The sequence below is a fragment of the Falco naumanni genome, chromosome 20 (genome assembly GCF_017639655.2).
Source record: "Falco naumanni isolate bFalNau1 chromosome 20, bFalNau1.pat, whole genome shotgun sequence".
NCBI classification, from domain to species: domain Eukaryota; kingdom Metazoa; phylum Chordata; class Aves; order Falconiformes; family Falconidae; genus Falco; species Falco naumanni.
Window position 1 is genome coordinate 3,082,814 of NC_054073.1, and position 24,745 is coordinate 3,107,558.

The 24,745-nt window shown below is 41.1% G+C and overlaps 1 protein-coding gene across 6 annotated transcripts in view; it reads right to left on the bottom strand.

Annotated features, from left to right (window-relative positions):
• Window positions 1–270: 270 nt before the first annotated feature.
• Window positions 271–24,745, bottom strand: part of ASH1L (ASH1 like histone lysine methyltransferase) — a 65,262-nt gene continuing 40,787 nt past the window's right edge. For 4 of the 6 annotated variants that reach the window (XM_040618390.1, XM_040618387.1, XM_040618392.1 and 1 more), the window contains exons 7-28: window positions 24,108–24,202; window positions 21,432–21,505; window positions 19,810–19,855; window positions 19,465–19,573; window positions 18,890–19,096; window positions 17,736–17,882; window positions 16,671–16,779; window positions 16,325–16,486; window positions 16,005–16,099; window positions 15,585–15,742; window positions 13,954–14,106; window positions 13,428–13,482; window positions 13,193–13,325; window positions 12,483–12,731; window positions 11,949–12,035; window positions 11,667–11,757; window positions 7,012–7,150; window positions 6,225–6,397; window positions 5,575–5,741; window positions 4,373–4,413; window positions 3,355–3,656; window positions 271–2,601 (exon numbers count right to left, since the gene is read on the bottom strand). In XM_040618390.1, the coding sequence (XP_040474324.1) occupies window positions 2,510–2,601; window positions 3,355–3,656; window positions 4,373–4,413; window positions 5,575–5,741; window positions 6,225–6,397; window positions 7,012–7,150; window positions 11,667–11,757; window positions 11,949–12,035; window positions 12,483–12,731; window positions 13,193–13,325; window positions 13,428–13,482; window positions 13,954–14,106; window positions 15,585–15,742; window positions 16,005–16,099; window positions 16,325–16,486; window positions 16,671–16,779; window positions 17,736–17,882; window positions 18,890–19,096; window positions 19,465–19,573; window positions 19,810–19,855; window positions 21,432–21,505; window positions 24,108–24,202 (2,884 nt within the window). In that variant the 3' untranslated portion in view covers window positions 271–2,509. The other 2 variants (XM_040618389.1, XM_040618391.1) reach the window with 2 other exon arrangements.

Here is a 24,745-nt window from a genome sequence, read left to right on the forward strand (position 1 = left end):
TACCCTCCCCCCCGACTACCCAAGAGCGGCCGTCTGTGCCCACACTCCTGCCTGCACCGCTGCCATCACCCCTCCTGCCAAGGTCTGACCGGGGGAACCAGCAGCAGCAAATTAAATCCTCGCAAAATGCCATCACCCGTCGGGCGGTTTGAAAGAGGCAGGACAACGGCCCTGGAAAAGCGGCTGCGAGAGTCAGGACACAACAGGAGTGGCTGAGACAGAGGCAAGAAAAGAGAATCAAAGCCATGTCAAAGAAAACCCCACAAGTCATCGATAGGAAAAGATTTTCCATTTAATACTAGACTCTCTCAGGATTGAGATGCAGGCTTTTTATGCAATTACATCCAATGTTAAAATTGGTAATACATAATTTACAAAGATTAACATCAAAACAATGATCTATTTAGATATGCTTTGTAAAAAGGAAATATATTAGCAGCATTTATTTTCAGCAATCACACAGCCTACACCCATGCAGACTAAGAGTTCATATCTATTTGCAATAATGTAGTGCTTCCTGGTCTTAAAACAGCGATCCTGGTGACACACTGGTCTTCTCATTATTATAAAATAACCGAAAAATAAAAAAAGTCATTAATTTCTACACCAGTAAGAAAAACAATTCTTTGCACTTACCTAACATTTGATTGTCTAAAAAACATTTTGTTTAGTCTTTCAACAAAAGAAAGATAAAATGACAGAGCTAGTGTCTCGCTTCTGTACGCACTTTATTTTTTAAAAACTTTTTTAGTGTTTAACACCATTTGAGACAATGATTTCTGTTTTAAACTAAATGAGACAACTCAAGATTTTGGACATGCGATATTCCTACTACACGCACGAGTATTTTATACTCAGGGTTCCTGGTACTGTACAGTGCTTCTCTACAGTAAGAAAATATTCCAAACTATTTTCTTATTTCTTTTTTTTTTTTAATAAAATATTTTTTCTCAAAGGGTTTTTTCCTTTCTTTTTTTTTTTTCTTTTTAAATCAACACATAAAAGTTAATGGAATGAGTCATGTTCCACTAAGAGTAAAATAATTATAATAATAACAAGAATGTACATTAGGACAAGCTTGGTCCATTAAAAAGGAACATGTAACTACTGTATTGCTTTACATCCACGCAGCAGATATATACAACTTGGCACATTAAAAACTGGTTTTCTTATAAGAACATCTAAAACAGGACTGTATATGCATATGTACGTCTGAAAGACAAAAAAGCAAAGCCATTTTAAAGGGGCAGCGTACGCTGACCACCCCCTCCCTTTGCCACAGCCTGGCCCTGGCCCGGAGACAGGCGACAGCGTCGTGGCTCCGCGCGGGGAAGGTCGTCGGGGGCGGCACAGGGGGTCCTGCGGCAGCACCGGCTCCTGGAACGCTACGGCAGTCGCAACCTCATGCAGTGAGAAATCAGTGCCTCGGCTGTTGCTTTCGGGAATAATACTTTTCATCAGGGCAGAGAGAGAGGGCGGTGCGAGATACACTGTCTCTTAATTTAAGAGACGGACATTTTAAGCTGTACAACCAGAACACAAGAATAGTGTTAGCAGTTGATATATTCTACAGTTCACAACAAATACTCGCTCTGAATACTGCTTGACGGTTCATGTAGTGAAGGTTTCCTTTTTTTTTTTTGTTTTTTTTTTTTCCTTTTTCTTTTAACAGATTTTAATTTGCACAACACACTAGACACACAAGAACCACAGCTTATCAAAAAAACCAACAGCAATGGGGTTGTCAGGATTTGACTTGCTTTATAAAATTTCTCTGCAGAAAAAAGTGAAAAAAATCACACCCCGCTCCCTCCCCCCTCTACGACGCAGAACAAGTGCCTCAACCAGCCAACTCCTGCTTTGCTCCAAGGTGACTTTGGAAGTTTCTCCTTGTCACAGACCAAAGGTACATGTGTGCACTGGCCGTTCCACGGTGAACCTTTCGCACGTTTGGGTACGTTTCTCTCTTCTCGGAACTTGTGCAAATCAGAGGCCACAACTTCAGGGCAGCCTTTAACTTTAAGCCACTGGGCCTTCACCCTCCCATCTGGATTTCATTCACTGGCATGGACCATGGTGGTGCCAACAGTATCTTCTACAATCACAGGTTAATTGGTGAACATGGGGAACATTCTCATCAGAGAAAGTCAGTCCTTATCCTTCTTACCTCCCCATTTTTTAATTTTTTTATTTATTTATTTTTTTTCCTCTGAGTGGGAATATCAAGCAAAAATAAATTAAATTTGACCATCCTGGACAATAACCACGAGGTTTTTCTCAGTACCTAACATCAATACAAGGCACGCCCAACAACACACACACCATAAGAGCACTGCAGAGCAGGGCAGGGCAACCTGCCAACCCAGACATCTAAGTGCTAACTGTTTGTATATTTGTCAGTTTTCTGCTGCCCTCTGTTCCTTGGCTGGTACGGAGGAAGTTGGGCTCCTGCCCTCAGTCCTCAGCAGACCTTGTAGCAGACTCCAGACCACAGCTTGCTCTCGTGGCGTCACTTCCTGAAGCTGCTCTCCGGGATGGTGAGCGTGCGCCGCCTCAGTTTTCTTCCTGATCCTTCCTCCAGCAAGTAAGTGACATCAATAGCTGCAACAGACCACAGCCTTTTGGTAAAAGAAGGCGAAAGGAGTAACAGTTTCCCCGTTCCCCTATTCACGGTTCTTTCCAGGATGCTTCCACCCATCGTGTTATTCAAAACAAGGCAACCTGAGCTGAGCATCAGGTGCTGAGCAACCTGATTTAAGTCTGAAGTTAGCCCTGCTTTGAGTCATGTTTGGGACAGATGACCTCCAAAGGTCCTTCCAACCTAAATTATTCTACAAGTCCATGATTATTTTGCACTAACTCCCAGAACACGGAAGAGACCGGACCGAGCTCAGCCTAGGCTTCAATTAAAAGCAGAGACATACTCAACCAGTGCAACCACCGTACCCTTATTCTACACAGAAGTTACTTAGAACCCAATGGAAAGCTCATTAAAGGTCAAAAAAGACTTTCCAAATTCTCTTCAGTCTTTCTTTGCCTGTCTGTTAGATTTCTCAGTTGTGAACACAGACTGGGGGGGGGGGGGCGGGGAATCTGTCTCCAGAAAGTTTTTGTGGTTACTAAAAATGTTATACAAAACGCAGCGTCAGACAAAAGATGCTTCATTTGGATTTAGTGGAAATTGCTACTGTTGCAAAAGAAAACACTGCTCCAAAGGAAACTAACTATTAATGATGTCCACTAGCGAGAAATTCAGACAAAAACATTTATTTTATCGATACGGTCTGCAGTGAGCCGAAAACAAACCTGGTTTTGCTAGCAATGCTATTGTGCAATCATCGCATAAAATCTCACCGTTTTTCCCTGGGATTTTCTCTAGGAGGTTTAGCAGGATTTGATTAAGTCTCTCTCTCTGAATATTCCGCCTTTCCTCTGGAGTGCACAGCTGCCTTGTGTCAGAATTGCTTTCTTCCACCTTTTTATCCGTTTCACAGGTCTCACCAGAGACTGCCTCTTTTTCTGGCTCCTCCAGGCTAGGTATCTCGCTTGAAGTTTGATCTTGGTTTCCTAACACATCCTCAATAAGTGGAAGTGAATCTTCTTCTTGGTTTAAGTCTTTAATCTGTGGTTTTGAGCGATCTGTTTTCCAGGACGATCTAGCAGGAAAAGAAGGGTTTAAACACCACAGTCTTTCAGACACTCACCAATTACTAGTGAGCCCAGGACTTCTCAGCAGGTAGAGGGTTTTCTGGAATTTCAGTCACATGCGTTCAAACCCACCAGTTCCTACCTACGAGAGGCTACGCTCCTATAACCTTGTTTGCATAACATCAAATGCAGTCCTTGAAAAACAAACTGCGTTTTTATTTCCAGTTGTAAAGCTTTTTATTTTCCAAAAGAGCGGAGCTCAGCACTCAACTGATGTTTTTCTGCAATAGTCATGGCTCTTCATGGGTATATTTTTTAAGTCTCGAACAGACCCGAGCGAGTGCAGCGGCCCTGGCTGTTATCACGATGCCAACACGGGGGGTCTGTTCAGGAATCCCACCCCCCTTCGTGCAGGGAGGCTGGGTGCTCTTGTCCTGGGCTCTGCCATCTCCCACGTTTAGCTGCTTTTGCTAACTTCCAAAACGGTTCTGTACTCTTCCTTACACACGTTATTAAGGAATGCGAAGGCTGCTTTTATACTGCATCCTGCCCTCACTTGTTCCCCTTTAACTCTTTGAAAGTTTAGAGGATTGCTTTAAATAATTTAAGCTTACTATTTCTGCAGCACCCAGGGGAAATGGGTAGGAAGAAGAGTGGACACTTGATAAACAAACAGGGTTATCTCATCTCTTCCCAATAAGCAATCTGGGAGGTTAAGACTCACCTGCCTCCATTTCTCTTGTAGTTGTCTGGTACATAATGAGGCTGTAACAACAATAAAGATTATGGTTAATACCAAATAAAATTTGCAGTTGAAGAAAGCACTGGTTTATCAAATATTCTGGAAGCATTAATAAGGCCCCCCCTAACCGATGCTTTGGAAATGCCAGTGCGTGGCTGGCGTATCTCGCACATCAGATGAATTCAAAGGAGATGGCATAATCAAGCAATAAGGAGAAATTAGAGCCAGACTTATTATCTGATCCTTCCTATCTTCTAAATAAATTTCAAGGCATAGACCACCACGATAAAAATCAACTTTGCTTTCTGCACAGCAGAAGTTTGGAACCGCTTCTGCACTCACTACAAGAATCTCTCTGCTTCCAGGCAGAGGAGCGCTTCCTTGCAAAAGATGTGCCAGATCTGATACCTCTGTGCTCAGAGACAAAGCAGTTCTGTGGGAGGACATGCGCAACGCAGAGCTGCTACTTCCATGGAACAGGGGAAAACGAGACAGTGAGACAAACAGATATTCAGATGGAGGGCGTTAGGGGAACTGTACTCTCTGATTTTGCTGCCTCTCTGCTCTTTTTTGCATAAGACATCCATTTTCAGTGTTAATTATAGACGTGAAGTAAACAGTAGGTCATTTGATAAGAGTAGGGAAATGGAAATAGGAAAATACAGCTTTTCTGTCTTGGGAATCACAATTCAACGGTACTGCTGAAAACCATTTCTGAAGCAAATTGATTGAGACACGGAGTAATTACACCAAAGGAAAGAAAGCCTGACACAGACCGGGTAACAAACACACGCTGGACTACGTTGTGTGATTCTCTAAACCATGCGCAATTATTTTACAGCTGCAGAACAACGACCAAAAAGTGAGTTTTAAGATTTCCCTCGCTCAGGAGTGAGTTAAATGAAATTAGCATCTAGATTTCAGTCAGAAATCACAGTCTCTAAACTTATACACCACCATTCGTTCAACACCTGTTTGCCTTTGAACTGCATATTCTCTGTCCACACTCAATTTTACTTTCCAAGCTTTCTTTCCAGGCAACTTTTAATCCAGACTGTGTATGCTTGTGTGTCAGCTTCTTTCAGTTTACCAAGCTTCATTCATGAACAGAGAGCCAGGGACTTTCCAAAAATATGTCCAGCCTTCTAGTAAAAAGTAAGGAAGCTAAGAGGACAAGCACTTACTGAAAAATCTCTCTTGGGTGTGAGTTTCTTGGGGAAGTGGTCAAAGGCATAGGGCTTGGTGCAGACAGGGTAACGATTCCGGTGGATCTTGTAGAAGAGATGAGCTGATTTATCAAGGCGGTAATCACAAATATATACATCCTGCTCCTTCACCCCTTTTGGCCTCCCTGCGGTTTCGAAACAAAGCACGCAGGAAAAAAATGTGAATTAGATTCAAGAGGAAATACACGGTACAGGAGAACAAGAGCAAGCCACACGCTGTGTCAGAGCTGTTCAGTGAGATGGCACGCGCTCTCGTCTGTTTTCCTTTACTCAGAATTGCAATAGTGGACACATTGCTGGTTTAATTTAAGAGGAAAACTTGTATAGTCTAACCAAATACTATCCAAACTTTTAGAAAAACTGCACTCAGCTGTCATCACTTTCTCTTCCCTGCCCAACACAATCCCACCCAACTTCTGTCTCTTTAGTACGGGCCCTCTTAAAACAGAAATCACTGTCCTAGTGCTAAAGCAATAGCGCTTCCTCCGCTCCAATACCCTGTAAACACTGGCTATGGCCTTTTTACAGCGTTAATTACTCTAGCATACTTCCCAATTTATTAGAAAGGTGTGTTATATTTAATTTCTCATCCCATGAAGTCTCCTTACCTTTGCAATAGGTGTACAGGTCAAGAACACAGCACGTTCCCACCACAGCTTCTAAGGGGATAATTTCATACAATGGCACCCGGAAGAGCTCGTTGTGATAGAACTTTCGAGAAGGGGAATGATGTGTTTCATGTGGACGGAAGTAATGATGACCAAATGCAAACCGCTCCTCTCTGTGTGAAGATGTGAAGGTAAGAGAAAGAGAGAAACACAAGGGGAAGGGAAAAAAAAAAAAAAAAAAAAAGACTATTTCTATAAGCCTGTGATACAACTTTACTTAATGCCCTCCACTTAGTTTTGAATTATCTATCTTGCACTTTTGCAATGACTGTGATGAAAAGCGAAGTCACATAAACATTACACATTCAACGGTATGCCCTCCAGTAACTGGAAATAATTCTAGGGTGATTTTTACGAACACAGCTGACTTACTGTGCTGCTGTCATTGGGGCACATGCATTTAATCACGTTACAGTGGCTTAGCCAGTCAGTGGTCGTTAGCTGAGCCAATTCAGCTGTCAGGGTGTATTCTCAGCCTATTCCAACAGCGAGGAAAGCACATAAACGTCTATCTTTTATCCACTGCTTAAACCTCCAACCTCAGAAGCTTTTCCTTTGCAGTTGTGGAGCACAAGCAGAGACAAGGGGGAAAAATCATCAAGCCTTTGTGACTGATCCATGTTCAGTCCTGCGTTTTTTAAGCCATGGCAAGACTTCCACAAAATTACTGTGTTTTGACAGGTAGGTATATGGAATGTCTCAAATTCAAAAGATGCCTTGAACATACTTCTCATTTTTCCAGAGTTTTTCAATGCGGAAAATATCGAGTTTCTCCCTGTTGATGTGGGACAGCAGCCGATACGACTGCCGGACAGGGTGTCCATCTGGAGTTCTACGGCTGTCTCTCATCAGGTAAACACAATCACCTGGCAATAGGCACAAAATACACACCTGTAAAGAACTTTTCATGAGCCCAGCACACCAAAAAAAGCGGAGTAAATGGTTTCATTAAGACTACTATGACAGAGCTACCTGATGTTGAATCGCAGAGCGATGCAAAACCAGTGCAGAACCCGCAAAAGGAGGAAAGGTTATCCTGACCATTTTCACGAAAACTTTGTAGCAAGAACTAAACGTAACTTGAATTGTATGCCCAGACTGAAAATACTAACATGAAATGAATCAAGATTAATTATGACAGATCGCAGGATACGTAACAAAATAAGTTTTGATTAGGAAAACGTGTAGAAATTAGTGGTAGTTGCAATGTTTAAAGAATAAATCTTTAAGAGAAAAGATACTTAGGGAGATTGAGAAAATACATCACCAACCAAGAAGCCCCAAGCCTTTGATTACTCCAGCAGAACTCAAATAAGATGCATATGAAAGCGAAAGAGAACTCAAGAAGGGCTGAACAAAATGACACTCCTGGCAACTAAAAAAAATATTTCCCCAAGTGCAACCCCTAAACTTCTATTTATTAATTCCATCCCATGAGCGCATTAACTCTCTGTTAATTTCTCTGTTCCGATCTGTGAAATGGCATTAAAAGCACTCCCCCTCCACCCCCAGACCTGACTGCCATTCTTACTTGTATACTGCCCTTTTTTTGTGACAACGACTATCACTTGATAGGGTGAAAATACACTGCACCATTCAAAAAACCTTTCTCCTTTACGGAAAAGTTTTAATCCACGATGGTCACGAAGAACCTGAAGAGTCTCAGAGGGAGAACATGTGGGAAACTCGAAGTATTACTGAAAGTACCGCCGGATTTAGTATACAGTATTTAAAACTCAATTCCATCCTTCCTGTTTATCTCACAATGAACAAAAACCTGGGAGGTCCCAAGTTATAAAAAGTTAAGAAAAACTACGCTGGGTAAGATCAAAGGTCATATAGCGTAGTATTCCAGCTAGAAAAGTGGGCAGTAGCAGATGGTTAGGAGGACAAAGCACAGGAATAAGGCTCGCACAGGGAAAGCCTTCCCCTGGTGTCCCCTTAGGCTTCCTCCCATCTCTGTTTTACGGACTTTTGGAGCTGAAGGCTATGCTGGGCCACTGCGTATAAACAGGCAGCGATTAATCCTTCCTCCAAGAATCTATCTAACCTTTTTGGAACCATTCTGGTACCTCTCCAACCTCCTGTTACAATGCTTTCCATAGTTCAGTTATGGTTTTATAAAAAAAAACCAGTCCCTATTGTTTAAATATGTTGTCTGCTAATTTCAGTGTTTGTTCCCCAGTTTCTACATTGTTGCACTTCCCTGGGCCACTCCCGATTTCAGACTGTTACCCTTTCACCCTGCAAATCATGTGGGTAGACTTTGTTCACTGAAAAGATGTTTCATAGCTGATGAGGTAAAAACGCTCGTTTTCACAAGTGGTAAGATACTCTTTTTGAGATGGAATGACAAGAACAGTCCATAGCATGCAAGACAGACACATGACGGCACAATTACTTTTTCTATTTTGCCCATAATAATTTCTAATACTCTGTTTGCCTCGTGCCAAATATTTCTCTTATGTTTCCATTAAATTGCAATGCCTCCAAGAATTTTTTCCCCTAAGCACATACCTACTTTTGTCTACGTGCAGTTGTGTTTATTTTCCTTGCATGTACGTTGCTGTTATTTAATTAGCAGGTTTGGTCTCTTTTACTTCCACAGCTTAGTAAAAAGATGCCAGGGAACCACCAAGTACAACGTGGCCCCACGTTCATGAACACCTCAGTTCTGCTCTCCCTTAGCTTACAAACAAATTCAGGATGAAAGTGAAGGATGTGTAATTGTATTTCCATAAATATAATCTCATTTATCAACCTTAAGTATAAAAGATGCTCCTAAGGACTCCTCATAGGCAAAAAACGCTTTAAGGTTTTATGCTGTCACCTGTCACTGGAACAGTGGAATTCCACTGCGCTATTAAAAAAATCCTCTGATTTAAACCAGAGATGACATGGGCCATACATGGGCACTGACATCTGTCTACAAGCACGAAGCCATACCGGGATTCCTGTTAAACAAACTGAAGCTGTAGCTGTAGGAAGGGAAGAGATTTATTCTAGATTTATTCTAGACAGAATGACACAGGCTTGCACGTAAGCTAGCACAGCGCCAGCACTTCAAGGATTCTGTGTGTATTTTCTGGTGATTAGCAAAAACCCCCTCACCCATTTGATTAGCTCTCCTTGCTATCTGAATAAAAGGTGGGATAATAACACCTTCATTTTACTATGTTAAGGATTACTTTTAAGACCCACCTCCCTAATTTATTTAAAAGACTTGCAGAGAAAAAAAGTAAGGTACGTGCTGAGAGCATAAAACCACCGAATTTTGGCTGTTATTTTAAATGAGCTTCTGTACCTCTTCAGTGAGAATAAAGCAACTCCTCTAGTACTTATTGTACCTGACTAAAAAAGGAATATTCAGAAAGAAACATACACAGACACTCTCCTGCCCTAAGGATCAGGAAGCTTTATTTCAAATTCAAGTTTATCCAGATGCTACTAACTACTGAAATAGCTAACCCTCAGTCTCAAAAAGGAAGTTTATAATTTGGTGTTTTCTAGGCAGAAATGTGGCTGCTATTGCCGGTGCAGCACAGATAATGATGTATGATAGTTTCTGGCTATATGGGTTTTCCAAGATCCATTTTGATTTCTGTTAATTAACTCACATCTGAGGTAGAACTCCTTGTGCACTCTGCAGGATGTGACAGATCAATTATTCAGATCTATTTGCATAATCTCCTGGTTTTACGTGTTAGGTAATTTTTGCAGAGGAAGCACATCTGTAAACCTCAAGTATTATCAAGAAATTAAAAAAAACCAAGTCCTCTAACCAGATGCTGAAGTGCCCTCACTTATGTAGAGGGATTTTATTACAGCCAAGTGTGCGTACTCACACAGTTAAAGCTTTTCAGCCTTGTTCCTCAAAAATGTTGAGTTCTCAAGCTTGCAACTGGAAGCCAAACTAATTCAACGTACAGACACCACCCCCCAGCAGCGAGGGTGGACCGATTTATAAAGGCAGGCAATGGGCTCAAAAGCACTTTCAGCCTTTACCAGCCTCTTTCTAACACACAACACACAGGGACAATGTCATAGTCTTTGCATAGAGCGACTGTGGGGCTGAAGATCAGATCACTGCGGTCTCTTTTGCCTTGAAAACTGGAGATTACATGACCTTGTAGAAACCAGAGGGAGGAAAAACACGGTTCTTCTTCTGTCTCCAAGAAAACTTTCTTCTACTGTTTCCAAGATGCCTTCTATGCCTGTGTGCCTGCACCACAACAATTTCTATAGGCAGGTGTCATGCCTCAGAACTTTTGGCGGAGAACTTGAGACAAATGATGAAACCACAGATTCTCCCTTTTTCTACTGTAGCTGTGCGTTCCATTGTACCACCTTCTGCTTATATACCTTGCCTGATCTATTCCCTGGAACTGTAGAGGCATTTGGTGCCTAACAGCGGCAGTTTGGTCTCCTTTGTCCTCTGCTGACAGTACGCAGAGTTTAGCCACTTAAGGACTAACATTTCTCTAATTAAAGTCACCAAGATCAGATGAGAGGTAAGTGACTGAAATACGTGCCACAACAAATATTACCTTAATGCTATGAATGACTGGAAGATGCTACAAAACCCAGCTAAAATGTAATCCCTTTTAACAGAAAACATAAAAGCAAGTACCAATATAACCCTAGAAAGTGAGTTACTCTCCAGCAATGAACACAGCAAGAAACAAGAAATGAGAAAACCAAATGGCTGAGCTCTAGAATAAAAACGGAGGACTGAATGCAAATTCTAGAATCCTGCAGAGAGCATAAAGAACACCCTGTTCTTTGACCTTTTTCTTCTTTTTTAAAATTCTCCATTTCCTGAAGACTCTCCCATTCCTCTCTAGCAAACACACCACCTGGTTTTACTCATTCAAGAGCAGTTCTCTTAATTATTATATAGGCTTCTTTCTAACCTTGCATGTATCTGTAGGATGAAATAAAAAAACCCCCAGCATTCAATTAACTAGAATATGTGGCTGTGTAACTGCCTCTGAAAGACTCAGGGCTTTGGAACAATGTCCAGAAAGATACACTTCAGGGAGCAAACAAACAGTAAGCTGGATGTTTTAATGACTGTTCTACACTAAAATACTGAAGGTCTATAGGCTTCTTTACCTTTACTTCCAAATGTTAACTACCAGAAGTTGGCTCAGCATCTTCTTTTTCCGGCCAGCAGGAGAGCCCTATCTGTGCTAGAAGTAATTAATGTTTCTTCATCAACCAGCCTGTGAGAACTCTTACTATGTGTCACTCCCATAACAGCAAAGAGTGCAGCTTTCTGCTTGTAAAAACATAAAAGCATTTTAAACAGGGTGATGCCAGAAATCTCAGTTACGCTCTTATCTGATGGAAATCACACCAGCCACCAGAGTTAGCACATACCTTGGCGTAGCAGCAGATCATCCCGTAATAAGCATATATAATAAACACAGCCAGGCTGGGCATAATGGGGACGAGGAATCATGGGAACCTCCTGGATGAAAAAGAAAAAAGGAAGGAAATTCTGAGATGCCCACCATAATCAGTGCAAAAATGGGGCTGATATCCTTTTGGAAATAGGCAGAAGTGGACAGAGAAGAACTGACAATGTGATAAATCTAAACCAAGGAATGCAAGAGCTGCTTTAGTTTCTAACTGTAGTAATGAAGAAGAGACTTTTTTTACCCTGTTCACAGACCGAGGTTCACACTGCTCACACAAGTAGTGTTCAACATCAGAATTCACACCCATGCAGTCACAGTGCTGCCAGACCTAGAAAAAGATACATCCCAGTTAGAAATTCCTGTTATAGATTTTATTTACAAATTGCATTTTCTCAAAAAATATTAAGGCAAGCAGGAAAACAAGCTTCCCAAAGAAAATTCAAGATTTTTTTTGAACTATTTCACACTATGTCAGAAGACAGAAGAGATCCCCACGCAACCTTTTGAGTAAAAGCCCCAAATTCCTGAAATTAATTCTGCTTGCCTACAGACAGGAGCTGTTGGCAGTTTCAGGAATGTGCTAGCTCCTCTATATAGAAAAGCAAGTGGCATCTCCTCTGTGAAAACAGAATCACTCAATTCTTTTGGAGAGGAAATTAAGGTCTGAAGAGGTAATTAATGCTACCAGCTACATGCAAACTGCTGGTAAAAGTCCCACTGGTTATGAAGAATACAAAAAGAGCACCAGGCTCCATTTTTGTTCCCCCTGCCTCACCATGCACTTTTCACACTGGATCATGAGTCCTTCATCTTTGTAAAGGCCACAAATGCAACGGATCACATCCTCATCCTTCTCATGCCCATTTTCTTTTTCACAGACTGATGTCTCGCTGCTGTCAGCTTCACTTGCTGTTTCTCCCACAATTTCATCAATTTGGGCAGACGCCTCATGGCGAGCATTGTAATATGCTTTCCGTAGCCGGCATACATCACGCCCAGTCGGAGATTTTCTGCCATAGTATTTCTGAATAAAAATAGAACAAAGAAACAAAAAAAGTTTTTTTCCAGGTTCCATGTTTTTGGTGCACTCCTCCTGCCTGCATCCACCCTTACACAGGTCTTCACTAAAGCTGTGGCCACAGATGTGGCACACACCTGTCCAACCTCCTCCTTATTCTGAACAGCAGGTCCATGTATCTTACACATGCCACTGAGTAACAAGGTACTTCTTCCAAAAGGAACTGATATTTCTTTAGGTTAGCTGTGTTCTTGACCTTCTATTTGTCTAACCTAAGGCAACCAAAAGGCACTAAGAGTTAAGCTGAAGCCCATGAATTACTATCGATGTCTGTTCATCAGAAACGGATCATCACAAGTTCTCTTTCTCTAAAATATTTTTCTCATTACTGGAAGTCAGTAAAAGCATTAAACAAGGGTATATCCCCAATGTCTATGCAACAGCTTTAAGGCCAGAGAGCACCTCACCTCTGCATTCCGGAAGACCTTCAGCATGTCCCCATCAAAAGCTTCCACAGTTTTATAATAGCCAGTCAAGATCTGTTTCTCAATTGTGGCAAGGTCCAACGGGTCAGAAATCTTTTCATAATAGTCTGCATTTCTAAAATGGGAATGTAGGCACAATGTCATTTTCACTAGCAACTCAAAGCTGTGCAAATCCATTATAGAGAACAACGGGCTGCTCTGAGAAGCAAGTACTTACTTTTTCTTTGGGGGTAGGTTCAGGAGGGGAGCTGCAAGAGCCTGCCTGGAGGAATCTGTAACAGGAACACACAGTTTAGCAACATTCACTTGAGTAAAACTTCAAAAGACAAGCAACTAACAACATCCAACTAGGCTAAAAAAAGGCTCTTCTACTATCTGGGGCACAGGGAACTGAAATGTTTTTGCATTTCTAGAGGTTGGTTTCTGTAATTGGGCTACACGTATCGAAACAGAGGATAGCTTCCTTGCAATTCTGTCAATTGTACAATTTTGCTGAACTACTGAGAAATCAATTTAAAAGGACAGCAACATCTGCAGATTCTGGTGACAGAGGAAGGGGTTGAGGATAAAGCAAAGTGATTACTGGTAGCAGGAGAAAGGGTAAAAAAAAAAAAAGGGGAGGGAAGGTTGTTTAACATCCTGAAATAAACTCTTTCCCCCCTAGTATTTTCTATTCAGAGAGTCCATTGTTCCAGAGGCTGAAAAAGTCTCCATGGAGATTTTTTTAGGAGTGTCCCCTTCACCTTTATAGGATATGATGCTATCACATATTTCCTTGAAGATCTGTGCTAGGCGGGCAGCACGAGCTACTTCAATATTCTCTTCAGCTGCAGCCAAGCGTCGTGTTCTCACAGAGCGGGAGGTCTGAAGGGCTGAAAACTGGGTCATGAAGACATCTGAAAGAGGGCAAAGAATTATCTCTAAGCAAAAAATTAAAGGTCAAGTTACAGCATTTTTTCCGATACAGCAACTCCACCACCGATTAAAATTAGCGTGTTTTCTAAGCTACTACAAAAGGCTTCAGTTTCACACTCTCAAGTCATCTCTCACTGCTTATAGCTCACCTAAATGGTTAAGGTGGTTACCAAAATATTGTCCATTGCAGGAGCAAAACCAGCACGTCACTGAATTTACCCAAAATACCCACTTCCCAGCTTCTCCTATACCTGACAGTGGGCACCAAATCCTGCATGGCTGTGAAGATTATGACCCTACGAACAGTGCTATTTTTGCAGCAGGGTTAATACATCTTCTTGATAGTCATATTTTGTCCCATTCCCATAACTGATCGCATGCCCAAAAGCTTTGTTCTCTAAAGGCCTGAAATCCATCAAATTATGAGGATAAATAACAATTTTCAAAGTCAATGCAACTGCTTCTGGTTTAGGGATACAGAAAGGGAAACCCAGCCCTTCTCTGTAAGGGGCCAATCATAGACTATGTTAAATATTGTCTTCCTCCTCCTCGGAGAAACCACTCCTGATGAAATGCAAGACATGACAACTTCTGCCAGGACCCAAGAGACATCAGTGCCTCAGGGCTGCTGAAGGAACACAAACAAATCCAGCAACCAGACAAATGGTTTATATAGCACTAAATTCTCATTCTGAAGAAAACAGCATTACGTTGTTTTCAGAAGAAACGGCAGAATCCCATAATGCAAACAATACACCGAAACAGTAAGAGCTTCTGTCTTACCCTGCCACGTAAAGATAAGGGCACTGACACACGAACACATATATAGGTATTTTGTCTGTATAGCATTCCCCATATTTATTACAAAACGTGTATGGATCTTGTAGTAACTCTACATTTGATTTATACACAGAGCTTACTTAAACTCTTCATAGCTATGCCATACAAAAGACATTGAGGTGCTGGAGTGTGTTCAAAAAAGGATAATAAAGCTGGTGAAGAGTCTAGAGAACAAGTCTTACGAGGAGCGGCTGAGGGCACTGGGGGTGTTTAGCCTGGAGAAAAGGAGGCTCAGGGGGGACCTTATCGCTCCCTACAGCTGCCTGAAAGACGGCTGGAGGCAGGGGGGTGTCAAGTCTCTTCTCGCAAGTAACAAGTGACAGAACAAGAGGAAATGGCCTCGAGTTGTGCCAGGGAGGTTTAGACTGGGTATTAGGAAAAATTTCTTCACTGAAAGCATTGGAACAGGCTGCCCAGGGAAGTGGTGGAGTCACCATCCCTGGAGATGTTTAAAAGATGCATAGATGTGGCACTCAGGGACACCGTTTAGCGGTGGACTTGGCAGTGCCAGGTTAACAGTTGAACTCAATGATCTTAAAAGCCTTTTCCAACCTAAACGATTCTGTGATTCTATATAGGTTCTCCAAGTAGCAACCTGAGGAACCTGTGTTGGCCTCACCAGATTTGATGTTGCCATCATCCCGACAGATTCCATTCCAGCGGTTGTACAGCGATGTGGTGTGGATATTGTCACTGACATGCTTCACTTCCTCTTGTTTTTGTCGAATCTTTTCCCAGTTTCGTACCAAAAATACATGGTGTTTTAGCACAAAATTCCTACAGAAATTAGAAAAGCATTCAAGAATCACCTTCTTACTATAAAATCCATTACTTAATGCAGGGAAAAAGACAAGATATTGAGGTACAATTCTGTACCTTCTCTCCTCAGTGGAGAGGAATTCTACCCTAGCTGATTAAAGGAGAACTAAGAACTGCTTACTCAGACCTTTCATGATGCCCTATTTTACAGAAAAAAATAATTTCGACATTTGCACAACACTCCATTTCTGAGGAAAATCCCACGGAAATCATCTCTTACCTTTCTCTGTTGGACATGGGCTTCATCTGAAGCTGTGGTGTCAGCCTTGTTGGTGCATTCACACTTTCACTGGGTTCCTCTGGGATGTGGCCCCTCTGGAAAACAGATCATTCTGATAGACAGGAAAAAACCTGTGCCAAGAACTTAGCAAAGCAGAAAAAACAGTTCCTGAGGCAGGACCTGTAGTATTTCATTAGCTATTTCCCTGAGGAGACATACTGTGTATTTACAATATACAAATACACAGGTTTTCGGTCTGATGGGACAAACTGATTGCCTACTAAACTTTATTCATGACAAAAGCTGTCTTTACTACTTACTCGCTTCTTTAGTTTGTGCTTCGACTTCCTTTTCTCTTTTGACCGCCCAGGCCTTCTGTGGGTGCTCACAGGCTGATTGCTTTTGCTTGAAAGTCCATTCATTCGCTGACTTTTACCCCCAATTATTCCTCTGCATTTGTCAAAACCGCATTTGCAGAGTTGCTTGGGGAGGGAAAGAAAGATAAGTTATTTTAAATAAACCCCAAAACATTTAGATTACCTCTCCATACTATAAAGAACCTGTTCTGTCAAATACGACACAATAGGTTTTGTTAATCAGCTTTCAACTTTACGGAACTGTTTGTCCTTGGTGAGTTTTTTCAAGGCCTCGCACTGTGATCCTTACCTGCTTTTCAACATTAAATGAATGAAAGTTGTAGTCGTAGGTCAATTCAGTACCAGCAGGCATGTCTTTAAGCGCATACAATCCAATCCGGTAAACACCATTAACAGACCTACAGGGAAAAATACAACAAAATATTCACAATAATTAAAAAGAAAATTATCTCTGTCCACAGTGGAAGTGTTAAGAGACAGGAAGCAACACTTCTGCCCTGCTCTGGATTATGCCTGTTCTTCATTTTTTACTGTTCTGTTTATCTCTTACAACAAACTCTGAAAGCTAAAAAAGTGAATACCGTATTCACAAAGAGCAGGCAGCTTTGCTTCAAATACAGAAGCTGCAAACTATAGTGGCAGTTCTACTGATCAACCACCAAAATTCAGGCCCTCACCCTAAATCAAAAGCTTCCACTGAACATCACACCTCATTTGATGAGATGCACTTAAACGAGCTGCCTCTCCCAATTCTTGTACTTCTTTTTTGGCGTTGGATTTTAAAATGTAAAACTTGATTACTATTGCTTAAATCCATGGGAATTATCTGAGAATCACAAGCTACTCGGCTGTACTGCCACCACAGCTGATTCCTATTACGACCATCTGCTGCTTCACTGCAAGCCCTCCACTACACATTCCTCAGAAGTACTTCCTACTAGTCTGGCACTCAATTTCTTCTGATAACATGGTACTGATAAGACACAGGGTGTGCTGAAATCAGACTACTTCCCTATTTGCCTGCTTTACAAAAATAAAAATAAAAATCCAATTGCCAGAAGGAAAGACGACATACACATACATTATTTTACAGCATTACTTAGGATTCAAACTTTATAGCAGGTTAACAATATGACAAACGATGCTGGATTTGCCTTGCCAGAAAACTTACATCCCACCTCCAAAATGACCAACACCTGCAAACATTACTTCTCTTGTGCAATGCAAGTATGACAGTAAGTATTATTTACACTGCTCAGCTATTTTTAGATCAGTTTCTCTTAGATGATGTGGTTATCTCTATCTTAGTCACTGGTATACCAGTCTTCCAGTAAACAGAATATATTTTTCTTACCATTTCTGCATCTCACAGTTAGGATTACAGCTGTGGTTGATAAAACGAGCCTCATTGCCCATACGATAACTATCTATCACCATTCCACTGTCTAAATTCAGGCAGTAATGATCACTGTGATTATGGTACTGTTCAATCATCCGGTTCCTAGGAAGCAACACAGGAAAGTTATTTGTGATTCTGCTTGCTGCTGCAAAGCAAACGGGGAGTAACATAATAATAGCACATTCAAGAATTCTGAGAGAGGGTTTTGAAGAAAAAGCAATTATAATCTTTTATATTTTATAGAACCATACACCTAGAGATGGAGGAAAACCATTATTATACCTATTTTTATAAGTCAAGGCCACTGACAGAGCTTGGATTAGAATTTAGAAATTTGCTCTTCTGGAATGCTCCCTTTTGGGTTCTGCAGATTATTTGTATACAATTCATGTTGATAACCTGTGTATGGAAGAGAAAATGCAGGTATACATATTCTTTGGTGTGTTTATGTACGCACGTGTACAACAATCAGCTTCTTCCTTTCATTATCTGGGATTGGACACAATTTCTGGATTTACATCCATGGATTACAGCTACCTCTTTTTAGCAAGAGAGCAACAGTAACAAGAGTCGGTTGTGTAAGCAGTTAATCTCTGTATGAGAAGATTGCGTTTGTCTTCTGATGTCGCTCTAAGAGTAGCAAGTATGTCTCTCCAACTTCAATTATCCTATGATGCTACGTAGTACAAGACTACAATTCTTTCATTGGTGTTGGTGCTCCCACTTGTTCCTTTTTCATCATACCTATCTGCCAAAGCTCACTTCCCTTCCTGCCCCGTTCTGCCCTTCAGCTGTGTCTTGCACAGTTCAGATCCCACATGGTACTCATCATTATATCAAATTCACATTCACTTGTGGCATTTGGCATTTACAGAGCAGATGTGGCAGATGATGCATTCCAAACGCTAATCATTCCCCTCTATTTGACTGAGAAAAACTTGGTTGATCAAAAAAGCCAAATTCTAAGCCTTCCTCCTGGTGGCTGTGACCAGAAAAGCATTCTTTCCCACTCCCCTTTGTTCCTATCTAAGGATTTCCCAGCAATGATAATAGATACTAAAACCATTTATTGAGCCTTCCATGCTAAAGCAGCAAATAAATATTTCTACCTGAATTCTTGCTCACTAACAACTTCTCCCAGATATTCAATGATAAACTGTCCTGCTTTCAGGGGTTCCTTGGTACGAATACCCCATCCTTTCTCCTCAGCCCGGAACCTTTCCAGACACTGCACCCATTCATGCCTCTGTATCCGCTGGTTACAACACTGTTCACCACAAGGGCAGGTGTTTGGTGAACACTCCGCAAATATCATCCTAAAATAAAAAAACAAATAAGTTAAAGGAAGGTGAATAGCATACTTTTAGATCTATCATACAAGGAAATAAAAGATCACTCTGTTAAACAAAAGTTATTAAAGAACTAAAATGCTTCTTATTTTCGAGGTGTAATTCACACGAGGATTCAGAGCCTGGCTCTCACTGCTATTCAAAGCACAAACTGGAGCTTTTAATGGGACCCTCCTCTGAGCAGGGGAGCGTACGTGCAGCAGAAAGTCACCCTGTATGCTTGTAACAATGACCTTTGTTACTGGGGTTGCATCCTTCTTAAGATATTATTAGGTGATGTGAAATAATACATTTATTGAAATTGTTTTATCATAGTCAGTCAATCTATTTCTAACCTGTTAAGACAGTCTTCCACACAGCCCTTTCCATTGTCATCATCCGGTTTCTTACAATTGCAGGTAGTCGCCTCATAGCCAGAGAGAGGCTTGACATCCACATACACATCTGGAGAAAAAAAAAACAACAAACCCAACACAAAAACCTAAACCCAAACAGGGAAAAGAATTCTTTCCAGGTGAAAAAACAGAACTATTTTCATCCTACAGTATTTTCATTCTAATTACATAAAGCAAAAAAAGACAAGGTGGAAGCGTCTCTGGTAGGATGAAGAGTATGACAGAAAGGAGGGGTGTCACGGAAATTCCACAGTTAACACATTTTAGTAATAAGATTTTACTTACTAGAACGGATTTTTTTATAAAGTGGGACATCTGGCTTTTTATACAACTAAAAGGAAGAGAAAGAAGATTTTAATACATTACATAAATGCATCTATTATTCAAAAGAATCAGGGAAATTATGTTCTGTACATACATAACAGTTTTGTAATCGTTACTAGAAAATACATCTGCATTCTCCTCTTTAGGCTCAGACTACCTTAGCAAACAGGTCAAAAAATAGTACCTGCATAAGTAGAACTTAGGCTTAGTGAGTCAGCTGAGCAGTTTTGCTAACTATCTGAACAGAGCAATATGGCTAGCAGGACAGGCTATTCTGAACAATGCTGTCCCTTTCAATACTGAAGAGTAATTTAAATCTGCTTTGGAGAAAGCATCTTTAGTGGAATTACCATGTGCTGACACTTTTAAAAAGTGAGGAAGAGAAATTCAGGTGCGTATCAAAAAGGTTGGGCTCAATGATCTTAAGGGGCTTTTCCAAGCTAAACCATTCCATGCAAACGTGACTACAGGTAGGAGCCAAGAGAAATGCAAATTCATCTTCCAATTAAAGAAACTTCCTCTGCTGATGGAGATGACTGGAGGGAAAAGGGGAGCTTAGATCACATGTCCTAACTTCATATATATTCCATCCTTTCAAACAAGCTTTATGGAATAATTTCAAATTATTGCATATTTAACACGCAGGTACTACATTAATAGCCTTCCCTCTGTAACTTCTGTGGCAGACAAACCAAACACCCTACACAGCCATGGTACAAGCAAACTCACTCTGCAAGGGTTTTTGATATTCTAGGTAGATAAGAAAAATATCAAGGAAATAGATGACATATATTTATTATTTATGTAATGCTGAATAGGTAAAAATAGGCAGATGTAAGCCGAAACTGTCCTCAGCTGAAATGTCAACAGCGATCATTACTTTAAGATTAGATTTTGGTGGTATTACAAACAGTAGCTGGAGCCACAACCACCTGGGAATTTGTCTTGCTCATTTACATGCTTAAGTTACATGTTTGAGAGGGCTTTCTTGCTGTAGAGCTGGGGACAGATTTACCCTCCAGCTTAAATCCTGTGTTAAATCACTTGGTGGAAACTTCTCAGAGGGAGGGGGGGGAAAAAAAAGCGCCTATTTTTAGGTTTGCACATATTTAAAGCTCTTTAAAAAGAATGAGACTGTTAAACGGCTTCTCTTCTTTCCTCAGTATCAAAATTTCAGCTTGCAAGTGAAAAATAAATTCCACTCTGCTGGGATTGATCCAAGAAAAATAAGGCCTGAAATTTCTCAGTGCTGTTGGCAGTACATCTGAATTCTCCTGAGGCGTGTCTAAAACAAGATCATTGCAGAAAGCAGGCACACTACCAAAATAAAAGTCTGCAGCAAAATTAGTGACTTTTTTCAGCAGAAACCCACAGGATTGCTATTTTGCAAGAGATGGAATAATGGGAATTATTCACATTAAATACATATGCAAATCCTTTTTTTTCCTCATACAGTGGTAGCAATAAGAATATTCATCAATACACAGGATATACAAACATAGCTTTCATGTAAGAATCCTGCTGTTTTCTTTCTAAGACTTCTGATCATAATCTTGGTAACCCGGTAACTTTTTATCTTGTACCTGATTGTGTTTCCACTGCCAGAGGATGTCGTAAGGCAGCTGGAAGTCAATTCTCTTTTGTCTGAGATACTTTCCTGAAACAAAAAGGTCTGTAAGTTGCACACATTCATATTCACATATATCCAAGAGCAAAAAAGAGCCGTTCCCAGGCACACCGCCAAATTCTGATAGGGCCTCCCGACGTCTGAAAGTCAAAAAGGCAGAAGAGCAGAATGCTCCCGGAACATTCTGTTTGTCAGCGGCAAGCACAGCGACGAGCCCTCCATGACACTGCCTTCTGCAGCCTACTCCGCTGTTGCAGCCAGGTTTAAAGCTTTACCGACGCCGTGGAAAGCTGCTGTCTTAGCTACAAGCTGCCTGCTGAGGGAGGTGGCAGAGGGGGGCTGCCTTCTGCGCCGAGCGGCAGGGATGCCACTGAACTCCAACAGCCGCAGTTACACCTTAAGAGCAGTGCCAGGAACCTCAGGTGTTTGCCCAGGAGGGGCCACCGAACGTGAGCTCCTGAAGGGACAACAGCAAATAACTGACACGACCCAATACAACTCTGTGCCTTACAGTACACGGTGGTAACTTCTGTGCAGAAATCTCAAAGTTGACACCTTCTCCTGAGCTTTTCTGTGTATGCATGAATACAATGATTTAGCACAGGGAAGCGAATCTGCATGCACAATTCACGCAAGATGGTAAATCACAGTGTTGTACTCAAAGAAACCAAATTAGCTTTGAAAATAGTATCCCAGCCTGTTCCTACGACCTTTACCAGAAGAGACTTAAGAATGAATTCAGACTTGGCAAACACATGCCTGAATGTTTCAGAAAGACTTCAAGATGATCTCTATTTTCAGCAATAACTGAAAATCATTTTATATAGGAGTTACTGCTTTCATTAAGGGTTCTGTCCATGTTCTAAAATTTACTGTCACCCCTAACCTCTTCCCAAAAGAGGGAAACCGATCCATTACATCCTTTGTTAATATAAGACTTCAGGTCTGACACAAGGGCTAGGTTAGTTCTAGCCAAAATGTTCCCTTATCATTTCGTCAGAATAGTGTGTCACAAAATTGCAGTGGGAAGAGTGACTAAGGATGAGGTGTCGGTCCCATGTCTGATTTTCCCAGCTTTTCTAGATGTTAACAAGTGCCTTTACATTCCTCCAGCAGGTCTGTGGTTTCATGTAAATTCACACACATACCCTCACCACTGGAAAATAAAAATTGTAATGTTTTCCTTACAATTTACTCCCAAATTACTGTTCCATCTTCAATGCTTTATTCATCCGTAACAGGTTCCAGGAAAGAGCTAAATCTGCTGGGAATTTGCTTTTACTTCTATGACCTCAGCAGGCAAAACAAAAGGCTCTTTCAGGTGCCCTGGCACCGTGCCTGGAGCGCATGGAAGGTCCCTCCAGCCCTCGTCAAGTGGGCACTGGTGCGGTCATCTGGCAGAGTCCTAAAACTCCTCACTCTGCCCTGCAGCTAAACCACTCTCCAGCTACCTGATACGGGGTAATCAAAGCAGCTTTATCTTCAGTGCAGGAGCTGGTGCGGGTCTGCTAGCACAAACAAATGTGGGGTTGGGGCCTCGTGCAGAGAAAAGAGAACAGGAGCGTGGGCACTGCAAACTGAACCCGAGCATCCCGACAGATGGATCGGTCATGCAACAGAGTTAGATGACCCAATTCAAAAAGGAATGGAGAAAGGTCATGTTTTTTACAATTTAAATTAACACCTTCAGTTCTGAAACCTGTTTCTCGGCCAACGATCCGCAGATCTGTCAAACTTCACCTGCTACTACCTCTCTCCAAAAGTCAAAGTTGCGCATGGAGCAAAAAAGTTCAGTTAAAGAAGACAAAACAATTAAACATTTGTATTTGATGGGAGAAATATTCCTACTGAACAACGCGGAATTTCCCAAACTCTCTTCGCATGACAGCACTTGAAGCAAGAAATCACAGCATTTTAAAAGTTGAAACGATTACCTGAAAAAAATCAATCAGCCCTGGTTTATCCTGGGAAATGAGCTGCAAAAACATCAGCCTGGGAGTTCATGATCAATCCCCTCCAGGCAGCCCAGTCCAGTGGACTGGACATGTGAACAACATCCTGGACCTCCATGAGCTCTAAATGCTCATGCTTGCCCGTAGGTTATGGCTTCTTTCTGCAGAAGGCAAAGAGAAGCCCTAAACCTCATTTCTGTTCTACCTGAGACCTCAAAACGAGGATGAAATAAAAATTTATATAATATCTAAGTTTTTAATTCTTCCTCACTTTTAGCCACGCTTGAAGACAGACACCATTAAGTGCATGGGGGCATGGAGGAGTTTATCATTGCATGCTTAGTTTTTGAGATTAACAAACAGTCATAATTCAAGTATTACGGCAGTTAAAGCAGGTTTTAAACTAGACTGGTATTTTCTTATGGTAAACAAAAAATGAGAACAAAGTTCACGTGGAAAAAAAAAAGCCTCTCGAGTCACACTTCTGCACTGAAGAACACAGACAAGCATGACTTTTGGCAAAGTTCATATGCTGAAGGACATGACTAATCTGGCAAAGTGATAAAATAAAAGAACAAAAAAGGGAAAGGGGCAGAGAGATTGTAAAGTCCAGACTACTTCCATGTCACCTAAGTGCAATACCTGTTTCCCAACAACTAAAACACACATGAAGTACCCACCAACATGAATAGGGGCTGGAAACAATCCATGCTCATGCTCTCCAGGAGTGTACTCCAGCTTTTCTTTCTTTAATTGTATGAGGCGGCTCTTTGGACTGTAAAAAAAAAAAAATAAAAAAAATCATCAGAATGAGGAACACCTGTCATTTGCAAAAAACACATTTTCTGTTTTCATTAAGGCACAAACATCTAGAACATCATCACGCAAGAGAATAATAAGAAACAGCCAAAGAAACTGATTAAAAATTGATTTCCAGGTTGCTTGCCAAAGACATTTACCACATCCATTTCAAAACTCGGTGATTTTTCTCCATAACTTCTTTTCAGGCAACACCTAATGGGACACTATAAACTTGAAGTGCCTAGTATGTGATATATAAGTAATAACTAAAATTACAAAAATAAAAGAAGATCAACAAATTGTATCTGATATTGCTTGCTTAGGTATTTGACACGTTATACGAGCATACTGTCTGCTTTCCTAATTTGCTAAGAGTGAACATTCACATGTGCTACTCCTCTAGAAAGCCGTTCATCAAGAAAAGCAGGAAAAGAACAGTGTTAAAAAAGCAATGAGATAACCCCCTTACAGAAGAAAAAAATAGGAATATGAAATAAGAATGGTTGTCTGGGTCACG